Source organism: Pelophylax lessonae (genome assembly GCF_965119305.1).
Source record: "Pelophylax lessonae genome assembly, chromosome: 2".
NCBI lineage: Eukaryota > Metazoa > Chordata > Amphibia > Anura > Ranidae > Pelophylax > Pelophylax lessonae.
In genome coordinates, this window is record NC_138769.1 from 399,206,660 (window position 1) to 399,230,326 (window position 23,667).

A 23,667-nucleotide genomic window follows, 5' to 3' on the forward strand; every position below is an offset into this window, starting at 1 on the left:
AGCTAAATCCCAGCCAATTGTCTTGCCACTCTTCAATGAGACTGGTGCATTAAAAGCAGTTATATGGAGACCTACCAGGAAGCTTATGTAGCACCTGGCTAGCCCTCAAACAAGAAGGAATGTGTAGAGTCTCCAATAACATCATTATAATGATATCATCATAAACGCCGATGATGAAACTGTAAAAATGATAGTTATTTACAGTGATGTAGGTAATCAGAGACCACTCCATTAATAAGTTTTCATGCAGTGACGCAAACATTTGATAAGTGAGCAAGTTGCCTTGCATCACAAAAAAGCCAATATTCATTAGACATATTGGGGCTAAATATGAACACGTCAAGCCTGAACCGATTAAAACACACCAAACTCGGATATCAACAGTTAGTTTTACACATGCTCAATAGTGGCTTGTATTAACAAATGTAGAGTTGGAATTTGTAGTCATGTGTGAATATCTAACTTTTGTTACGGCACCAAATTACTAAATATATAGAGCGCAAGCCCATTTCCTCTGGTTTCCAAATGTCTCTATAGATCAGGGGTCTTCAAACTATGGCCCTCCAGTTGTTCGGGAACTACAATTCCCATCATGCCTTGTCATGTCTGTGAATGTCAGAGTTTTACAATGCCTCATGGGATGTGTAGTTCCACAACAGCTGGAGGGCCGTAGTTTGAGGATCCCTGCTATAGATCATAAGTGCCTCCTAGAGTATATACTTCATGTCACTATATGCTATAACATAATTAAATACATTATATGGTACATACAAAAAATAATGAACCAGCCTAAAACAGCTGGACAACATATTACACCACTAAATTAATCTTACAGATTTGTCTCTAATATATATACAAAATTAAGGATTATTTTTTCATACTAAACAATTAGTATTTGTGATTTTAGTGCAAACAACCTTTTAACTTGCCCAGTAACTCTGGAGAAGGCATCACTACAGCTCTTGTACTGTATGGAGTTTTTAGTATACTTCGTACACCTTAAATATTGATAGACATGGTTAACAGTCTGAGTCACATTTGCAGTGCATTTCAGAAGTTATTTGGTCCTAGGTGCAGTTTGGTCTTCATGACATAATTGCAGCATCTCACCACCAAGTGATCTTGAATTCATAGATTGGACGTTTGCAGTAATAGTGATTAACAAGGTGCTTGTCACACACTCCAATGCATTGGTGTTCCACAGCGATGCCCCTCTCAGACAGGTCACTAACTATACAGTGCAAAAGATCGTAAACATCTGCCACTGCTTCCCAAGGGCCAAAAGACACATCTACCTCGCAGTGGTGCTCAAAGTGCTTCGACTCAGTCTCGCTCCTCTCAAATCGTAGTGTATTAAATTGAGGGCACTCATAAGGGGTAATAGGCATCTCTTCCTTGAAGACACAGACCTTCAGCTTAGCAAATCGTGCCTTTCTCTGGATAGCCCGCAGCTTTCCAATTTCAATTATGCGCTCCAAGTGATCTTTGAAAGAAAAGTATTAAAACATTTAAATCCAATCAAAATACTCTGATTTGCACATTTTAAAACATTGCTTTGAGATACTGAACCTTCAATATACTCTTTTAGCCCTTATTCACACTGCCACGACTTTGAATACGACATTCCTGCACAACTTCATTGCGGCTTCCATACCACTTCTTTAACCACTTGCCGACCACCGCATGACTATTTACTGCGGTGGTCAGCCCCGTACAGGCAAAGTGACGTAGTACTACGTCGCTAGCCTGAGAGCCTCTAGGGGGCGAGCGCGCCCTGCCGGAGGCGCGCTCCCGGTCGTTCCCTAACAAGTCCGCGCGTGTGACCGGCGGACCAGCGCGATCTCCCCGTGGAGAGGGAGAAAAGCAGGCGGCTGATGTAAACAAAGCCGCCTGTCATTCTCCCTGATCTAACTGCAGAGATCATACGATCCTGCTATGTAGGATCGTATGTCTCTGTGGTTACATCACTAGCCACACCCCTTTACAGTAAGAAGCACGCCCCTAGGGACACACTTAACCGCTGCATCACCAATAAAGTTAACCCCTTCCCTGCCAGTGTCATTTTTACAGTAACAGTGCATATGTATAGCACTGATTACTGTAGTAATGTCACTGGTACCCCCAAAAGTGTCAAAAAATGTCAGTCAAGGGTCCGATCTGTCCGCCGCAATGTCGCAGTCCCGCAAAAAAAAAAATTGCAGATCGCCGCCATTACTCGTTAAAAGAAAGAAAAATACCAAAAAATGACAGAAATCTTTCCCTTAGTTAGTAAACGCAATAACTTTTGCGCAAACCAATCAAACTACGCTTATTGTGATTTTTTTTACCAAACATATGTAGCAGAAAACAAATTGGCCTAAAATGTTAAAAAATTTTGATTTTTACATTTTTTTGGGGAATTTCATATAAAAAAATGTGGAAAATATTGTTATTTTTTCAAAATTGTCGCTCTTTTTTTATTTATAGCGCAAAAATTTAAAATCGCACAGGTGATCAAATACCACCAAAAGAAAGCTCTGTTTGTGGGAAAAAAAAGGACATCAATTTCATTTGGGTACAGGGTCACACGACCACGCAATTGTCCGTTAAAGTCACGCAGTGCCGAATCGCAAAATAGGGCCTGGTCAGGAAGGGGGTAAAGTCTTCCGGGGCTTAAGTAGTTAACAGAAGTCAATGCAAGTCGTGTTGAAGTTGCGCCAAAAGTAGTACAGAAACCTTTTTCTAAGTCGGAGAGACTTGAGTGGCACCGATTAGAACCGTTTCATTGCCATTAATGGGGCATGACTTGTCATGCAACTTTAAACTCTCAAGTCGTATGACAAGTTGCAGCAGTGTGACCCGGGGCTAGAAAAGCAACTACAGCAATACATTTTTTACACTGATCAACAGATCTTTAATTGACAAGTGAAAACAAATCTCTTTTCAAGGGATCGGCATTAATTATAATGAATAACACAAAATAAAAGTTTACGCCCCTTCAAGTTAGTGTTTAGGAAGTGCTCTTTTGGCAGTAACTTAAGAGGTTTGTAAACCCCTACATATAGCCAGTGAAGTGACTAGCCTCAGGTGATACACAGAGTTGTAATAAATCCTCCTACATAAGTTGTATCTATTTATCTCCTGTTTTTTCTTCTCTACATCCATTCAAAGTCCACTATTTATAAAGCTTCTCTTAGCTGTCAGAGAGCTGAAGTTACACTCTGCAGTGCTCAGTGAGGAGACCTCTGACAGCTGATTAGAGGGAATGGACATCCCCCTACCTTCACACAGCACACAGGAACAGAGTTGAGGCTGTCAATCAGCTGGAGCTCCCTCCCCGGCACCTTTTTTCTCTTGGTGTCAAGATAAAATTGTCAGAATGAATTCATGCTGATAGCAGAGGAAAGAAGCAGCAGACAGAAAAGACACTTAGTGCTCATAATTGAGACAAGTACACACTATAGAAGGATATGCTTTGTATATATTTTATGTCTGAGGTTTACAACCACTTTCAGCCTTGCATCTGTGTTTGCAGCTTTGGGCATCTGCACACTACTCATTCTTCTTTGCCAAGTTGCTTTAGCTCTTTTAAGTTGCATGGAAATCATAAGTGAACTGCCTTTTTGATGCCCAATCTAAAATTCTGTATTGGTTGTAGATTTGGACTCAATTTATCAATTTCTGAACATGATCATTGTTGTTTTTAAGCCATTCTTGTGTGATTTTGGTTTTCTGCTTGAGGTAACTGTCTTGATGGAAACCACATTTCCTATAAAGGCTCATGGTTCCTGTAGACTGTATAATTTTTTTTCTTCCAGAAATATCCTGTATTTTGCTGCATTTAACCTACTCTCTACCATCACAAGCTATCTAGGAGAAATGCATCCCTAAAACATCATCAATATGCTGTCACCATCATGTTTCACAGTGGGAATGGTGTGTTTATCATGATGTGCAGTGTTTGGCTACTGCCAAACAAGGAGCTTGGATGGCCAAGAAGCTCAATTCTGATCTCATTACAAAATAGAATCCCATTTCAGCTGACTTCAGAGTCTCTCACGTGACTTCTGTCAAGCTGTAGGCCAGATACTTGCGAGTTGTACTGAGATGCTGTTGTTATTATTGGCTTGTTGTGCCACTTTCTCATAAAACTGTGACTGACGAAGCACCCAGGCAACAACTGTAGCATGTATGGTGTTTTCGGGTCTCAGCCACTGGAGTGTTCTTTGTCTTCATGATAAAGGTAATGCAAGAATACTCACCAGAAGTTGGACCTTCCAAATACACATGTATTTATACTACAATCTCTTCAAACCCCTTGACTTCACATAGATTATCTCCATCTAACTAATTATGTGACTTTACAAAACATTTAGCTGCACCTATAATAATTTAGGTGTGTTGAACTAAAAAAGGTGTGTACTTATCCAGGCATTTATTTTATGTTTTTTTATGGTCATTAATTTAATCACACTGGGGGGAGGGGGAGATTTACTAAAACTGGTGTACACAGAATCGGGGGCAGCTGTGCATAGTAACCAATTTGCTTCTAACTTTAGCTTATTCAATTACGGTTTGACAATAACACCTGGAAGCTGACTGGTTTCTATGGAGAGATGCACCCGATTCTGTGTGCACCAGTTTTAGTAAATCTCCCCCATTGTAAACATTTGTTTTATTAAATTTAACTACTTCCAAACCGCCCGCCGCTGATTTACTGCGGCAGGCTGGCCCTCCTGTGCAAACCGACGTAGGCTCCGATGCACGTAGGCTCCGATTGACACCCGCGATCGATCCCCGCTGAGAGAGAAGAACGGTCAGCTGTTGTTAACACAGCTAACCGTTCTCTCTGGAATGATCACAGAGTGCCTGTGACCCTTCTATGTAGGATCACAGGTCTCTAGGATCATTTCACAAGCCCTGCCCCCATACAGTTAGAATCACTCCCCTAGGTCCACATTTAACCCCTTGATCACTCACGGTGTTAGCCCCTTCTCTGCCAGTGTCATTATTACAGTAACAGTGCATATTTTTAGCACTTATTACTGTAGTAATATCACTGGTCCCCCCAAAAGTGTCAAAAATGTCAGTTAGGGGTCCGATCTGTCCGCCGCAATGTCGCAGTCCCACAAACAAATCGCAGATCGCCGCCATTACTAGTAAAAAAAAAAACAATAAAAATGACATAAATCTTTCCTGTAGTTAGTAGACGCGATAACTTTTGTGCAAACCAATCAAAAGACATTTATTGCGATTTTTTTTACCAAAAAATATGTAGCAGAAAACAAATTGGCCTAAAATGTTAAAAAATTTAGATTTTTACATTTGGGGGGGGGGGGGGGGGGGGGATGTTATATAGCAGAAAGTGAAAGCTATTTTTTTCAGAATTTTTTTTGTTTATAGCGCAAAAAAATAAAAATCGCACAGGTGATTAAATACCAAAAGAAAGCTCTATTTGTGGGGAACAAAAAGGTCATAAATTTTAGGCTACAATGTCGCACAATGTAGCGCAATTGTCCATTAAAGTAACGCAGTGCTGAATCGCAAAAAATGGTCTGGTCATTAAGGGGGCAAATCCTTCCGGTCCAGAAGTGGTTAAGTCAGAAAAACATTTATTTGAATTTCAATTCAAGGTGCTATGACAATAAAACACTAACTCTTCCTGGGGGGGGGAGGGCAATCACTATTATAGCCACTGTAAACTTCTAGTTTGTGTAAGGAACAAGAGAGAGGTTCAGGGGTTCCAAATTCACTTACTGCTGTTCAGAAATGTATAGGCTAGACATTTTTGTTCGAGGTACATCAGATATTCACAATGATCCCACTCTTTAACTTTTTGTTTTGTCAGATGTTGGCATATGACCCTACTGGACCTTAATCAAAAGAGGTAGTTCCATTCATTTTTTTTTTTTCAATAAAGGGATTTTTAAAGTAGGTATAAAAGCTATGGCATCCTAGACAATGGAAGAAGCAGTTTCTGGACACCTAACTATAGAAAATAAGCAAAACTCTCTTGACTCTCAATAAACACAGTAAAGCAGTCTCCAGTTCACTGGTACAGATAACTAGCCACCTGTAAGGACGTACTGACTAGCTGGAAAACAAGAAAATAAAGTTCATAAGTTGAAAATACACTGTGCCCATGATAGGAAAGGTGACAGTATCTCTGGAATGGCCCCCAGACCCCCACGTACTCACTTCCCTTGCAGCTGGTAAGAATACCTGTAACTCCTTCATAGGGAGGAGCAGATCACTCAGTAATCAAATGACTGGTGACAGTCTCTCTTTAAGGTAAGTACATTTTTTTAATGTTAATTAAAGGGTATTTTCACCATGAAAAATACATTTTCATTCTCTCCAAACCTCCCCCACTCCACTACATAAATATCTTTTTTTTTTACTTCTTTTTTTTTTCAGTTCCGGTCCCGTCTGCCATTTTGAATGACATGTAGCACTCCCGATGCCTCATGGGATAGGCAAGTCACTCACGAGGGCATAGTCTTTCATTCATAAAAGGAGGAGGGTTGTGGGTCTAGCAATGAGTCATCAGGAGGTATTTGCCTGAACCCAGAAGATGATGTCACAGAATAAAATGGCAGTGCAGGACCCCAGCAGTGACAGAAGAGAAGTGGATCTCAGCAGGACAACATTGGATCCCTTGGGTGGGTGAGTATCTGAATTGTGCACAACCCAGCAACAGGTAAGCAGGAATGTAAAAAAATAAATATATAATGAGAGGGGGAGGGTGAAGGTAGCAAAACTAAAGACACCAAATTTGATTATGAGCATTTATTATTTCGCTCTGAAAGCTCTATTTCCTAAATTGTTAGGTTAAATATATATACGTACCTTTATAGTAAGGCATCAAGTCAAGAAATGCTTGTCTGACTTTCTCTCCAGTAAGTGGTTGCATTTTGTCCAAGAGGTCAAGCAGGGGCCCAACTGAGTAGTACTGGGCCTCCTTGTACACCATTTTCACACGTTCTCGAGGAGGAAGTTCTCCGCACCGTAAGAAATTCAGGATGTCACTAATAACACAAGCATTTAATCATATTGGTGCAAAAATAGAGGTGCAAAAAATAGGTTAAATAAAATGAACACAAATAGGTTAAATAAAATGAACAATTTAGGTTAAATAAAATGAACACAAATAGGTGAAATAAAATGAACACAAATAGGTTAAATAAAATGAACACAAATAGGTTAAATAAAATGAACAATTTAGGTCAAATAAAATGAACACAAATAGGTTAAATAAAATTAATAATTTAGGTTAAATAAAACGAACAATTTAGGTTAAATAAAATGAACACAAATAGGTTAAATAAAATGAACACAAATAGGTTAAATAAAATGAACAATCTGTGCTGCTATTTACTGTATGCGCAACAATACAATGCATTTCTGATGCATTCTTGTCTATATGAAAAGACTAACACTGCAATGTTCATACAAGTGCTACACATTATTATCCTTTGTGCAAAAGGAGGCATAGTAAGTACACATTTGAAGGACTTTTTTTCTTTTCTTTCATTTTCAGTTCTCTTGGAGGACATAATGATCTTAAGGAAAATAAATGCAATTTTTATGTGAGTTGGAAACAGGAAATATGTTATTACTTGCATAAGTGTAGCTGATTGTTGAAGAGACTGCAAGCAAAAGCACAGAAATATCAACTAATTGAAATGCTCGACTGCAGTGTTTTTTCATTTTAATAAAAGATTTTTGTATTCACTTGTAATGTGCCTTTTAACTTGCTAGAAAAGGTGACTACTCCAGGAGAATGAATTCCCTAGCACAGCCCCCTCTCTGTTTGAATATCATAGCCCTCTCCTCTTCTAGGAGTGTCTATTCACTCTATTCTGACCCAGCTCCTGCGCCCCACACCTACCTATATAACCTTTTATGTAGCTGCCATGGAAATACTATACAGTGTCAGCTGAGTGACAGCTCTGAGTCTCTTGGGGCTGCTGACATCCCATACAAGATGGTGGAGACTAGAGATTAGCCAAACACCCCCTTTCTGGTTCGCAGCAGAAAGCCCGAACAGGGGAAAGGTTCTAACTCAAACGGCGAATCCCATTGAAGTCTATGGGAGCCGAACAGGAAAAAAATCAAAAGTGCCTATTTTGAAGGCTTATATTCAATCAATTGGCCATAAAAGGTGTATGGGGGTCTGGGTTCTGCCCTGGGGGACATGTATTAACCACTTTCCGACTGCCGCATGACTATTTACTGCGGCAGTCAGCCACTCCTGGGCAAAGCGATGTAGACCTATGTCGCTCGCCCACGAGCCTGTAGGGGGCGAACACGTCCCACTGGCGGCGCGCTCCCGCCCCTGCTCATTCCCTGCCTTCCCCGCGCGTGTGACCGGCGGCTCCGATGTCCGCCGGCCACTCGCAATCTCCCATAGGAGAGGGAGAAAGACAGACGGCTGATGTAAACACGGCCATCTGTCATTCTCCCTTAGATCATAACAGAGGCTATATGATCCTGCTATGTAGGATCGTATGTCTCTGTGATGATCTAACAAGCCACGCCCCCTGACAGTGAAGTAGAATCATGCCCCTAGGGACACACTTAACCCCTTGATCACTAATAAAGTTAACCTCTTCCCTTGTGTCATTTTTACAGTAACAGTGCATATTTATAGCACTGATTACTGTAGTAATGTCACTGGTACTCCCAAAAGTGTCAAAAATGTCAGTCAGGGGTCCAATCTGTCCGCCGCAATGTCGCAGTCCCGAAAAAAAAAAAAAATTGCAGATCGCCGCCATTACTAGTTTAAAAAAAAAACAATAAAAATGACACAAATCTTTCCCGTAGTTAGTAAACGCAATAACTTTTGCGCAAACCAATCAAAATACGCTTATTGCGATTTTTTTTACCAAAAATATGTAGCAGAAAACAAATTGGCCTAAAATGTTAAAAAATTTTGATTTTTACATTTTTTTTGAGAATTTCATATAAACAAATTTGAAAAATATTGTTATTTTTTCAAAATTGTCGCTGTTTTTTTGTTTATAGCGCAAAAAGTAAAAAAAGAAAAAATCGCACAGGTGATCAAATACCACCAAAAGAAAGCTCTGTTTGTGGGAAAAAAAGGACGTCAACTTAATTTGGGTACATCGTCGCACAACCGCGCAATTGTCCGTTACAGTCACGCAGTGCCGAATCGCAAAATAGGGCCTGGTCTTTGAGCAGCCAAATCCTCCCGGGCTTAAGTGGTTACTACATTTTTTTTTTTTTAAATATAGATTTTTTTTTCAAGATCAGTGATTTTAATTATGCTTAACCACTTAAGCCCCAGGCCTGTTTTTCACACTCTGTGTTTACAAGTTAAAATCTGTTTTTTTTGCTAGAAAACTACTTAACTACTTGCCGACCGCCGCAAGTAAATATACTGCGGCGGTCAGCCCCAGCCAGGCAAAGTGACGTATATATACGTCACTAGCCTGTCACCGGCTTGTGAGCCAATAGCGGGCGAGCCTGCGCCCGCTGAGGCGCGCGCCCCCCGCGGCTCGTTCACTAAGGAGTCCGTGCGTGTGACCGGCGGACCCGATGTCCGCCGGTCACTCGCGATCGTCGGTAGAGAGGGAGAAAGGCAGGCGGCTAATGTAAACAAGCCGCCGGTCATTCTCCCCTGTGTAAAAATGGAGATCAGACGGTTCTACTATGTAGAACCGTTGATCTCTGTTTTTACAATAGTAGACATGTCCCATCACAGTCAGAAACACGCCCCTAGGACACACTTAACCCCTCCCTCTCCAATACAGTTAACTCCTTCCCTGCCAGTGTCATTTTTACAGTAACAGTGCATATGTATAGCACTGATTACTGCAGTAATGTCACTGGTAACCCCAAAAGTGTCAAAATGTCAGTCAAGGGTCCGATCTGTCCGCCGCAATGTCGCAGTACCGCAAAAAAATCGCAGATCGCCGCCATTATGCGTTAAAAAAAACACCAAAAATGACAAAAATCTTTCCCTTTGTTAGTAAACGCAATAACTTTTGCGCAAACCAATCAAAATATGCTTTTTGCGATTTTTTTTACCAAACATATGTAGCATAAAACAAATTGGCCGAAAATGTTAAAAAATTTTGATTTTTACATTTTTTTTTGGGGAATTTCATATAAAAAAATGTGAAAAATATTGTTATTTTTGCAAAATTTACGCTCTTTTTTTGTTTATAGCGCATGATCAAAAAATCGCACAGGTGATCAAATACCACCAAAAGAAAGCTCTGTTTGTGGGGAAAAAAGGACGTCAAATTCGTTTAGGTACAGCGTCGCATGACTGCGCAATTGTCTGTTAAAATCACGCAGTAAAAAAATCGAAAAAAAAACCCTGGTCAGGAAGGGGGTAAAATCTTCCGGGGCTTAAGTGGTTAAAACCCCCAAACATCATATTTTTTTTTTCAGAGACCCTAGATAATAAAATGAAGATTATTGCAATATTTTTTATCACATTGTATTTGCGCAGCGGTCTTCCAAAGGCAATTTTTTGGGAAAAAATTCACTTTTTTGAATTAAAAAATAAGAATCCAGTAAAGTTAGCCCAACTTTTTTCCATAATGTGAAAGATAATGTTATGCCGAGTAAATAGATACCCAACAAGTCATGCTTCAAAATTGCGCACGCTCACGGAATGGCGACAAACTTTGATACTTAAAAATCCCATAGGCGACACTTTAAAAATTTCTACAGGTTACCACTTTAGAGTTACAGAGGAGGTAGTCTGGGGCTCAAATGATTGCTCTCGCTCTAACGATCGCGGCGATACCTCACATGTGTGGTTTGAACACCGTTTACATATGTGGGCGGGGTTTCCATATGAGTTCGCTTCTGCGCGCGAGCTAACGGGGACAGGGCGCTTTAAATTTTTTTTTTTTTTTTTTTACTATTTATTTTATTTATTATTTTTTATTTTTACACCGTTTTTAAAAAAAATAATTTTTGATAATTTATATTCCTATTACAAGGAATGTAAACATTCCTTGTAAAAGAAATAGGCGCGACAGGACCTCTTTTTTGTGAGATCTGGGGTCAAAAAGTCCTCAGATCTCACAAGTACACTAAAAGATAGAAAAAAATAAAAATAAATAAATAAAATGAAAAAAAAATGGGGCCTTTAACCGCTTGCCGACCGCCGCAAGTACATATACTGCGGCGATCAGCCCCGGCCAGGCAAAGTGACGTATGGGTACGTCACTAGCCTGTGAGCCAATAGCGGGCGGTAGCGCGCCCTCGGAGGCGCGCTCCAGCCCTGGCTCGTTCCCTAACAAGTGCGCGCGTGTGCCCGGCGGACATCGGGTCACTCGCGATCGTCCGCCGTGAAGGGAGAAAGGCAGGCGGCTAATGTAAACAAAGCCGCCTGTCATTCTTCCCTGTGTAACAGCAGTGATCTAATGGTCCTGCTATGTAGGACCGTTGATCTCTGCTGTTACATGAAAAGCCACATCCCTGCACAGTTAGAAGCACGCCCCTAAGGACACACTTAACCCCTACTTCCCCAATAAAGTTAACCCCTTCCCTGCCAGTGTCATTTTTACAGTAACAGTGCATAGGTATAGCACTGATTACTGTAGTAATGTCATTGGTACCCCCAAAAGTGTTAAAAATGTCAGTCAAGGGTCCGATCTGTCCGCCGCAATGCGCTTTAAAAAAAAACAATATTTTTTCACATTCTGCTATATGACATTCTCAAAAAAAAAATGTTAAAATCAAAATGCTTTAACATTTTAGGCCAATTTGTTTTCGGATACATATTTTTAGTAAAAAAAAAATGCAATAAGTATATTTTGATTGGTTTGCGCAAAAGGTATCGTGTCTACTAACTACGGGATAGATTTATGTCATTTTTATTGCTTTTTTTTTTTTTTTTTTTACTAGTAATGGCGGTGATCTGCGATTTTTCGTGGGACTGCAACATTGAGGTGGACAGATCGGACCCCTAACTGACAGTTTTGACTCTTATAGGGGGGCCAGTGACATTACTACAGTAATCAGTTCTAAAAATATGCACTGTTACTGTAATAATGACACTGGCAGGGAAGGGGTTAACCCTATGGGGGATCAATGGGTTAAATATGAGCCTAGGGGAGTGATTATAACGGTGGGGAGGCGTGGCTTGTGAAATGACCATAGAGACATGTGATCCTATATAGAAGGATCGCATGAGCTCTGTGATCGTTTCAGGGAGAACGGTCGGCTGTGTTTACAACAGCTGACCATTCTTCTCTCTCAGCGAGGAGCGATCGCAGGGGTCAGGCGGCTATCAGAGCCGCCTGACCCGTGCACCGGCTTCCCCGTTGCCGAGTCCCCTAGCCCCCTAGCTTCCCGCGCGTGACCGACGTAGGTCTACCTCGGTTTGCACAGGAGAGCCACCCTGCCACAGTAAAAGTCCGCAGAGTGGTAGGGAAGTGGTTAAATATAGTGCCTGGGGAGTCCCCTTAATGTGCCTGTAAAGGGGCACATCTATAGCATGTATAAAACATGCTTCAGCAAAAATTACAAAAATTACATTTCTAAAAAAAAAAAATGAGTAAAGTTCCATTTAAAATGACTGGCGGTTACAATTGCCAGCACCCGGGCCCCCAGATCCCAGCCCCCCCATGTGAATGAGTGTCGGGTACCCACTCCCCAAAAAAGTATCAAAAAGTAATAAATAAAGAGACAAGTTTTTGATAGTTCCTTTATCAAAAACGTAAAAAGAGTGTCCCTCAATGTAAATCCATCGTCAATCATGCCGCCCCGACCCAAAAATAATAAAAAAAAAAAAAAAATCGCTTCTGCCTCCCCGGACGAATGCCTGCTCTGCGCTTTGACATTTCTTATGTAGGTAAGGGTCTGGTATGGACTGGGGGGGGGCCATTCCGTTTTTTGTTTTTTGTTTTAAACAGCACTTTTTTTTTTTTTATTCAGCTGTCAGCAGGGAAACCCATTGACAGCTGATGACTTAGTTATCAACCACTTAAGCCCCGGAAGATTTTACCCCCTTCCTGACCAGGGCCTATTTTGCGATTCGGCACTGCGTGACTTTAACGGACAATTGTGCGGTCGTGCGAAGCTGTACCCAAATGAAATTGACGTCCTTTTTTTCCCACAAACAGAGCTTTCTTTTGGTGGTATTTGATCACCTGTGCGATTTTTTGATCATGCGCTATAAACAAAAAAAGAGCGACAATTTTGCAAAAATAACAATATTTTTCACATTTTTTTATATGAAATTCCCCAAAAAAATGTAAAAATCAAATTTTTTTAACATTTTAGGCCAATTTGTTTTCTGCTACATATGTTTGGTAATAAAAATCGCAAAAAGTGTATTTTGATTGATTTTCGCAAAAGTTATTGCGTTTACTAACTAAGGGAAAGATTTTTGTCATTTTTATTGTTTTTTTTTTTTAACGAGTAATGGCGGCGATCTGCAATCTGCGATTTTTTTTGCGAGACTGCGACATTGCGGCGGACAGATCGGACCCTTGACTGACATTTATGACACTTTTGGGGGTACCAGTGACATTACTACGGTAATCAGTGTTATACATATGCACTGTTACTGTAAAAATGACACTGGGAGGGAAGGGGTTAACTTTATTGGAGAGGGAGGGGTTAAGTGTGTCCCTAGGGGCGTGCTTCTAACTGTGATTGGATGTGGCTGTGTGTGTAACAGCAGAGATCAACGGTCCTACATAGCAGGACCGTATGATCTGTGCTTTTACACAGGGGAGAATGACAGGCGGCTTTGTTTACATTAGCCGCCTGCCTTTCTCCCTCTCCACCTGACGATCGCGAGTGACCAGCGGACATCGGGTCCGCCGGTCACACGCGCGGGCTGCTTAGGGAACGAGCGGGGGCGGGAGCGCGCCTCCGGCGGTGCGCGCTCGCCCCCTATTGGCTCCCAGGCTAGTGACGTACCAGTACGCCACTTTGCCTGGGAGGGGCTGACCGCCGCCGTATATAGTCGGGCGGCGGTTGGCAAGTGGTTATGGACAATCAGGGCACAGAATGTACTGTGCAGCGCTGAGTGCACTGCAGGGTGCAATTTCGGGTGTTTGGCGAACTCATGCTCAGGCCAAACTGTTTGCCCCTCCTTTGTGGAGACTAGTACCAGGGATTTTAGATATCTACACCAGCCTTTTTCAACCAGAGTGCCCAGGCACCCTGCAGTGCCTTGAGGCTTCTTCAGGGATACCTTAGCAAAATGCCTAAAAATGTATTAAAAGTTGTATACAAGCCAGCAGGTGGATGAAGCCTGCTTTATAGTTACAAAAAGCAAGATTTTCATTATGCACCATTACGACTTTCTAGACACTGGTATCCTAACAACCAATGATGTCATCAGTTAATAAGGAGGATGTCTGTCACTTCTACAGCATCCTTGTTTGACCCTCCAGTGCCCCTCTCCCTCAGCACTGGGGTGACATTAGCTAACTAATTGAGAGAAATTGAAGGAGAAGAGAAACATTGGAATACTAGTCAGTACCAGCATGCAAAAGTGTATTTGCTTTGGAAGAAAAAAATCACCTCTAACATTGGGTGTCCTACGTGTGGATTTTGCTGCATTATGTAAAACTATTAGAATATTTTTTTACATTTAACCACTTATTTACTGGGTGCTTAAACCCCTTTCCTGGCCAGGCCAATTTTCAGCTTTCAGCGCTGTCGAAATCTGAATGACAACTGCACGGTGATGCAACACGGTATCCATATGAAATTTTTATCTTTTTTTTTACATAAATAGAGCCTTCATTTGGTGGTGTTTATTTAAAAAAAAAAAAAAACTGTTTTTATAGTTTGTTATACAGCTTTGCAAACAGTTTTCCTTCATTGATGTGCGCTGATGAGGCTGCACTGATGGGCACTTACAGGCTCTACTGATAGGCTGCTCAGATGGGCAGCACTGATGGGCACTGATAGACACCACTGATAGGCACTGATAAGGCGACACTGATGAGGTGGCACTGGTGGGCACTGATGAGGCTTCACTGATGAAGTGGCACTGATAGGTGGCACTGATAGGCGGCACTGAAGGACACTGAAAGGTGGCATTGATAGTTGGCACTGGTAGGGGACACTGATAGGCAGCACTAATAGGTGGCACTGATGGGAACTGATTGGCAACACTGAAGAGCACTGATAGGTGGCGCTGGTGGCCATTAATAGGTGGCACTGGTGGGCACTGGTAGGTGGCACTGGTAAGCACTGCTTAGCAGTGCTGATATGCACTGGTAGGTGGCACTGATGGGCACCAAGGTCCCGTTCACTCCAGACAGTAATCAGCTTTTTTTTTTATCCTCGCGCTGCCAGCGTGAAGAAACAAAAAAGCTGATTACCGGCTCAGTTTACATCACGTGATCAGCTGTCATTGGCTGACAGTTGATCACGTGGTAAGGGGCCAATTGTCATTGACTCGCTGATCACAGAACGTGCCGTGCGCCCGCGCTCCCCAGGCAGCTCATGCACGGGTGGACGTATATGGACACCCTCCCTGCAATTTAGGCCCGCGCTGTAGCCGTCTTTCGACTATAGCACGGGCAGGAAGAGGTTAAGAATGGGGTGCCTCGAGACTGTCTATACTTTTAAAGGGTGCCTTGAGATTGTCTATAATTTTAAAAGGTGCCTTGACTAAAAAAAGGTTGAGAAACACTGCTGGTTTTTCAGGTCAATAACAAGCTGAAATACATTAAATGCACATATAATCTTATGGGAAGATTTTTGTTGAAATGAATGATCTGGGGACAGTGTCTCTTAAAATGTATAGAATGTGAAAAACATGAGAAATCCCCTTGCATGCTTATGTTAATAGTTGCAGTGTTGCTTAAACACATCATACATAGCAACACATGAGACATAAATGACCACATTGTTTTAAATAGCAAAAGATTGTTTTCTGCTCTATCTTTCCACCCCTGGACAACTCTGCATTGATTCACACATTAATGTGTGAGAAAAGAAAACTATATTTAAATCACAAGGAAGAGACAGAAGCTGTCATGGCTCTTGTGTACGTACCTACCCTAGGAAGCCATCAGCATCAGCTGCTCAAGCAAAGCCTGCTTTAAATGCCCCAGAGATGAAGAACTGCTAAAGAAAGGTCTACAAGCCCTGGCAAGCCTTCCAACTCCTGTACCCATGTAACAATTACAATTATCAGGAGACAATAGGAAGCTGAAAGGACTACAAGAAACCAGGTATTTTAAATGAATTAGCCTAAAGCGTATGTGAAGGTAAAAAAACATATTTCATAAATCTCGGCAATACACGCACATTTCCCTATGTTTTATCTCTTTAACCACTTCTGGACCAGAATGATTTACCCCCTTAACCACTTGCCAACCGCCGCAAGTACATATACTGCGGCGGTCAGCCCCTCACAGGCAAAGTGACGTATGGGTATGAGAAAGACAGGAGTGACCAGCGCTATGGAGTGTGTAGTGATAGTGAATAAATAATAGGTGTAAGCAGCCAACAACCAAACCCCGAGGGGTTAAAAATCAATAAAAGTGCAGAGAAGTTGATGCGGCGCTACCTATAAGTGATCAAGTGTCGGGGTGAATGATATGTTAACTCCAAATAATAAACTCCATAAGAGGAGAGAAATGACACCAATGAAATAAAATAAGTGCTACCCAGTATCAATCCAATCGAATCAACTGGATCTTACTGTGTGTAGTGACCTCGTGCAAAAGTGCTTGTGGGCAAATAAATAAACAAATATCCAAAGTAAGTGATACATTTATTCCAATGCTATTTTTACAGTGCAGAAACTGATAAAATAAATATAATTGCTGTGAACAAAATAGTGTCCAAAAAGGGAATTCTAGTGATGTTGTGGTAAAAGGTGAAAGGCAATTCCCAATTATAAATGAAAAGGATGCAACCACCTGTGTGACCACTAGGTGTCGCACCGAATATACAACCTGCTAGCGTAGTAGGCAGGTTATGTGCACATCCCAGGGGTTCCTCTCCTCGGCCAAGCAGGCACAGGCTGGCTGGTTTCACAAAGAAAAAAGAGAGGGGAGCCCCATGATGCAGTAGACACTTGCGAGCGATATAGGTAAATGTAGTAACTCACGGTGAGGCTGTCTTTGATCAGTGTAGGTCGTCCGCCAGGAAGCTTCCGCGTTCCACGACTCAATAATACAAAACCGGAAGTGACATTATGACGCAATGGACTCCGCCCTACGCGTTTCGTCAGGCCATTTTTTGCGATACGGCACTGCGTTATTTTAACTGACAATCGCGCGCTTGTGCGACAACAACACAGACTATTATAGGGTCTCATGGGAACTATACAAAAACCCATGACACTACAAGGTGTCTCCATTACCATTACTGAGCTTGCAGCATTTTTTTTTTTTATCTCAAATGTGTCCTAGTCATCCACATAGAAAATTCTGTCTCCTATATGCTGCAGATCATTGATATCCACAGTACACTTAATATAGAGGCCTCTTTTCATAAGGAGACTCTCTCATACTTATAATGTAATCATGTTTGGCACTGCTGAGATCCAACCCTCCAGTTATTTTTACCTTTAGGGGTCTCCTGGATGCTTCTCTGCTCTGTCTTAAGGAATGTTTATCTGATGGCAACACCACTGTACACACAATATTAGAGCTTATGAGTCTTTACCAATGCATCTGACCACCAAACATGAGACAAGCAGATATCGCAGCGACCATCCCCAAAATATTTTGCTTGGCAAAACAGTTCTGCCTGATGTTAGCGTGCCCACTAAATGGCTAGTTTTATCAGCCCTTAAAGCTAGCCATACACATTTATGGGGAATCAATAGATTTATCCATCCACGCTGTTTAGTGGGTGGAGGACTCAATAGATCCCCCTATTCACATTGAACAGTGTGGATGGATGAATCTCACCTGCTGGCTATACTAGGCAAGTCTCAAAATACCAACCTAATCGCTCTCTTCGTTCCTCTCAAGACCTCCGGCTCTCCAGCTCCCTAGTCACCTCCTCCCATGCTCGCCTCAAGGACTTTTCCAGAGCCTCTCCAATCCTATGGAACTCCTTACCCCAATATGTCCGATTATCTCCTACTCTATTAGCTTTTAGACGATCCCTGAAAATCCTCCTCTTCAGAGAAGCATATCCTACCCTTACCTAACAACTGTACCTCCATTTTCTCCATCAGCTCATCCCCCAAAATTATTGCCTTTTATTTCACTTGACCCTCCCTTATAGATTGTAAGCTCTAAAGAGCAGGGCCCTCCAATTCCTCCTGTATTGAATTGTATTGTAACTGTATTGTCTTCCCTCACATTGTAAAGCGCTGCGCAAACTGTTGGCACTATATAAATCCTGTATAATATTAATAATAATGTATTTAAAAAGTCACAGCACCTGCGGCTGTTAGAATATCTTAACAGTGACTGTATTAGAATGCAGTCACTTTTTGGCCAGCAATTTTCCAACAGGCAGCTTTGAATTTTTAACTATTTTTTGTGGAGATGGTTAGTGCAGACAGGACCACCCACTGCTCAAAATTTGACTGATTTAGTAGGCATTTGGTGTAACTGGAGCCATGTGTGGCCAGCTTTAGGCTTAAAGCATATCTAAACTTCCTACCCTGGGCGCCCTTGGAAGACGTCAACAGATGAAACATACATAGGGAGTGGCCTCTGGGCGTGTCGTCACCACGGTGTTTGAGATTGGCTTGCAGCCAGAGGAGAGTGACAGAAGCAGGCTTTTGATTTTACACGAATGCGGTTTTCGCCAGCGTTGGGTCTGAAACTTTTTACCCACTTCAATACTGGGCACTTTAACCCCCTTCCTGCTCAGGCCAATTTTCAGCTTTTAGTGCTGTCATGCTTTGAATGACAATTGCGTGATCATACAACACTGCATCCAAAATATTTATATTTTTTTTTTTTACACAAATAGAGCTTTCTTTTAGAGCCCATTCAGGCAGGGGCGACACGACTTGCTGGGGCGACCTCGGCGCCACATGCACGGACTTCATATAATTGGAGTCAATGCAAGTTGCCTCCAGGACGCCCCAAAGTAGTACAGGACCCTTTTTCTAAGTCGGAGCGACTTGTGTCGCTCCTATTAGAACGGGTCCTGTGCTAATCAATGGCAGGCGACCGACCGCGACTTGTCAGGCGACCAAGTCGCCTGACAAGTCGCGCTAGTGTGAATGGACCCTTAGTGGTATTTAATCACCGCTGGGTTTTTTTTTTTGCAGAACATTTTGAAAACAAAAAACAAGATTCTCTTTGTTTCTATTATAAAATTTTGCAAATAGATAATCTTTCTTCATAAATGTAGGTCAAAATGTATTCTGCTACATATGTTTGGTTAAAATAACCCAAATCAGTGTTTATTATTTAGTCTTCTAGAAAGTTGCAGAGCCCACAAACTATGGTATATAATACTGTACAGTGTATATCTGGAAATCGATCAATTCTGATGTACTGAGGTCCAATCTCATTTCTCGAGGCCCGAAAACACCAGGACAGTACAAATACCCCCAAATTTCCCCTTTTTGGAAAGTAGATAATCTAAGGTATTTAGTAAGAGGCATGACAAGTTTTTTGAAGTTGCAATTTTTTTGTCATCATTTTTAGGAAAATAAAGAAATAAAAAAAAATGTTTTCACAATTTGTTTTTTTACATACTGTCACCAGCACAGTACAGCATTATCATATCATGGGTGTGACAGTGATCAGGGGCACTGACTGGTGATAGTATGTAAAAAAAAAAGAATTTTAAAAATAATATTTTTTTTTATATTTTATTACATTTTTTTTTCCTTTTTACAATTTTTCTAACACACTGTGACCAAAGCAATACAATGTTACCATATTAACACTGCACTACTCTGGAGAAATGATACCTATTTTTTTTTTTTTACATATTATGATTGCTAATGGCAGTTAATTTTATTGGTATAAGCAACCATTTTAACTAAATGAAACTGGTTCATTCAGTGTCTTATGTTGTGATTAGCTGTAATTGCCAAAGCTAATCACATGGTACAGATGGGCTGGGAGTGTCCCTGTCTGTACCATGTGAATACTTTGACCAATTACAGCTAGCAGCACTTGTATACAATGGATGACATGAAAGGAAGCCATCCATTGTTTACAACTGTCATGTGATCTGCTGTGATTGGTTACAGCGATCACATGGTACTGGAAGCAACCCGGTGTTCCGTGAAAAAACCATACCCGTGAGAAAACCATACCCTCGTCACTTCCGGTGCAGCTACGGAGGGTATGGATTTCTCACGGTACTTACACTTGCCGCCGTTACATTAAAACAGCTCCTCTGCAACATCAGTCATCTCCGCTCCTTCCCCTGTCACTTCCCTGCTCTCGCCTAATGAATATAAAAGCGGATCACGGCGCCGAGATCGGCGTCATTTACATCTCATACACCCGACGCCGCTTATATATTTATTAGGGGAGATCAGGGAAGTGACAGCGATAGGAGAGGAGATGTTTGATGTTGCAGCCGAACTGTTTTAATGATGCCGCCGCAAGTATAACATTTCACACAGTACCGTGATTATTTCCTACCCTCTGAGCATGCGCACTTGGGAACTTCTTTGCTGTTCTGTTACGTCTCCGGGGCTCTGAGCATGCGCACTGCTGCGCTGCTCAGCTGTTTCACACAGGAAGTGACGAGGGGTATGGTTTCTTCACGGGATATGGTTTTTTAACGTTACACCGGTACAGTGATCAGTCTGGTGGACACAGCCGGTGACAGATTGTGCTGTTGTGCAGCCCCCTGGCTGCACGAGAAGCGCATTCTGGGACAACGCCCTCCCAGAATAATAGTGCTCCAACTGTACTATACTATAGGCCGGGAGGGGACAGTGTTAATGTGAGTTTTTAGTGGAAGTTTTTTTCTTTTAAGAATAAATATACAGTTCAGCATGGTGAAGGTTTCCATTTTTCTTCCTTCCTTTGATCTCATTAATGGTGCCGGGTCCATGTGAATAATATCGCTGTCGAGGTGTGTAGCTGCTGATATTACCGAGGATTCACAGAAGATCTGTTTCCCTAGTGAGTGTGCTGATTTTGAAAGATACCTGCAATTATATCTGGTAAGTTTGTAACATGTTGTTTGGTGATCCGAACTCGGATCAGGAACACAGACACATTATTTGGATTTCTAAGTATACACTTTCTGATGGCACAAGACACTTTATTGAACTTATTTTAGCACTTATAAAACATTTTTAACATTTTGGATATGTATGGCCTTATACAATAATATGATTTGAGGATGAAATGGTTAGCCTCGATTCACACTAGCGTGTCTTGTCAGGCGACTTGTCAGCCTGACAAGTCGCGCTCCCTCGCAGTCCATTGACTGCTACAGGACCCGTTCTAATAGGAGCGACACAAGTCGCTCCGACTTAGAAAAAGGGTCCTGTACTACTTCGGGGCGACCTCGGAGCGACTTGCATAGACTTCCATTATGTGAAGTCCATGCAAGTCGCTCCGAAGTCGTGGTGCATGGGAATGCACAAGCAGCCCCCGAAGTAGTAAGGAGTCGTGTCGCCTCAGTGTGAACCGACTCTTAAAGATATAGTGTCCTAGTCCTATAGCGGGCAGTATAACCCTACTGATATGCATCAGGAACTGCGTCCGTCAATGAACGATAAAGAAATTGACATAGCACTTGATACTTTATTATTTGTGCACATTTTCACTTTTGTTACATTGCATCAGAACATTTATTTACTAGTATTTGCTTACACTTCACATAGTTACATTTTGATCTTCCTCAGTCTGTTCAGAGCAAGCACTGTCACTATATTATATATTGATTATGAATGTATGTCTACATTTATTGGTATTATTATTGGTTGAACTAGATGGACTTGTAAGTCTTTTTTCAGCCAGACTAACTATGTAACTATTTATTGAAGACAAGGACCTCAATTCTAAATATAGACAGCCAGGTTTATTTTTCACAGTATAAAATAACCGACTATGAAAGTTACTTAATATTGTTAAATTAATGTTTTGAGTTCTTTTAATAGAACAAATTGACATACAAAGTATCTTCTGATAGAGGAGATTATGTAAAATAGTTAGCTGCATCCTGTGTATTAATCATCTTATTCCAAGGTATGTATTTATTGTACCTGCTGTAATGATTTCTGCAATACTCCTTTCATCTAAATCAGGGGTCTCCAACCTTTATATATAAAGGGCAAGTATACTGACCTCCAGAGACTGTGGTGGGGGGCGGGCAAGCCTGAGGCCAGTGAGAGTACAGAATGACCCGGTGTCAGTGGGAGTAAACAATGCCCCATCATTGGTGTCAGTGGTAGGAATAGTGCCCAATCATTGGTGTCAGTGGGAAGAATTGTGCCCTGTTGGTGTCATTGGCAGGAATTATGCCCCGTTGTTGGTGTCATTGGGAGGAATTATGCCCCTGCCCTCTTCATTGGTGTCGTTAGAAGGAATTGTGCCCCTTCTTTGGTATCAGTGGGAGGACATATGCCCAATTGCTGGTGTCAGTGGGAGGAATAGTACCCCATTTTTGGTGTCATTGGGAGGTATTGTGGCCCATTTTTGGTGTCATTAGAAGGAATTGTGACCCCTTTATTGGTGTCAGTGGAAGGACATATGCCCAATTGTTGGTAAAAATCGGAGGACACATGCCCAGTTGTTGGTGTCAGCGGATAATAATGCCCCAAGGGCTGGATAAAAGCAAGCAAAGGGCTGCAGTTTTTAGACCACTGATCTAAATAATTTTGAATGCAATACACAATTTTAATTATGTATGACAGCTGTTCCAGTAGTAATGGGAAAAACCTGAAGACATTGAAGCCTGCAGCTGTCCGCTTACCCAAAATATGTTCCATCCCTATCAATGAAGTATCGACCTTCAGAATCTGTCGGAATGTGATGTCGTCCACTGAACATGGCTGCCAGCATGGTGTCCTCATATCTGTTAAGTGTTGACAGTCTGGTGGTGAAGCACATGCCTCCAACGTTAAGAGGAATCACTTCAGGAAGCTGCGGAAGCATAAACAATAACGTACGTCTTCCACCATCAATTGGAACTGAACTGAAAAGCACAATAAAGCATGTCCATGAAGATGCACTGTCTAGTCAATAACATACTATAATATTAATGAATAGTATCCAGGATATACTGTATTACCTAAACACCAAAAAAATTGTTAAACTTTGAAGTAACTAAAAACAATGAAGACTTATGTAGATGGGGAAATTCAGCATTCTTGCTATCACGAGATGTCTGAGCTCTTTGAAGGCTGCTTCTGACTACTTCCAGCTGCTTTTGCATTTCCACTGAACTGAGAAAGGTGGTTCCTTACAAATGAATGCGGGTGTAAATAAGCACTTACATATAGAGCTGCAAAGTAAATAATATTAGCATTTTTATTATGGAAAACGTACACAGATCCCCTCCAGATTGGACCAGGAGTACAGAATGTGCACTGTCTGCTGATAACCTGGCAGACAACTCACATGCCTCTCATAGCCCATGCACTGAACATATTACATGGGCAGAGCCTACATTCAGTATAGGCAGGCAAAGTCTTTTCCCTGCCTATATGCCCAGCTGTTAACCCTAGAAAATGCAAAGTTAACAGCCTTCTTCCACCTTGTCAGCGGAGCAGTGGGGTGAGTGGTGGGCTGACAGTGGGAAGCCAAAGCAAGCAGCTCCAGCTCT

The 23,667-nt window shown here is 41.7% G+C and overlaps 1 protein-coding gene across 6 annotated transcripts in view; it reads right to left on the reverse strand.

Annotated features, from left to right (window-relative positions):
* Positions 1-719: 719 nt before the first annotated feature.
* TPST1 (tyrosylprotein sulfotransferase 1) overlaps positions 720-23,667 on the reverse strand; it is a 257,483-nt gene continuing 234,535 nt past the window's right edge. For 3 of the 6 annotated variants that reach the window (XM_082245958.1, XM_082245954.1, XM_082245953.1), the window contains 3 exons: positions 22,816-22,985; positions 6,829-7,007; positions 720-1,483 (listed from right to left, as the gene is read on the reverse strand). In XM_082245958.1, the coding sequence (XP_082102084.1) occupies positions 1,107-1,483; positions 6,829-7,007; positions 22,816-22,985 (726 nt within the window). In that variant the 3' untranslated portion in view covers positions 720-1,106. Of the gene's footprint in view, positions 1,484-6,828; positions 7,008-22,815; positions 23,038-23,667 lie in introns of all 6 variants that reach the window. The other 3 variants (XM_082245955.1, XM_082245956.1, XM_082245957.1) reach the window with 1 other exon arrangement.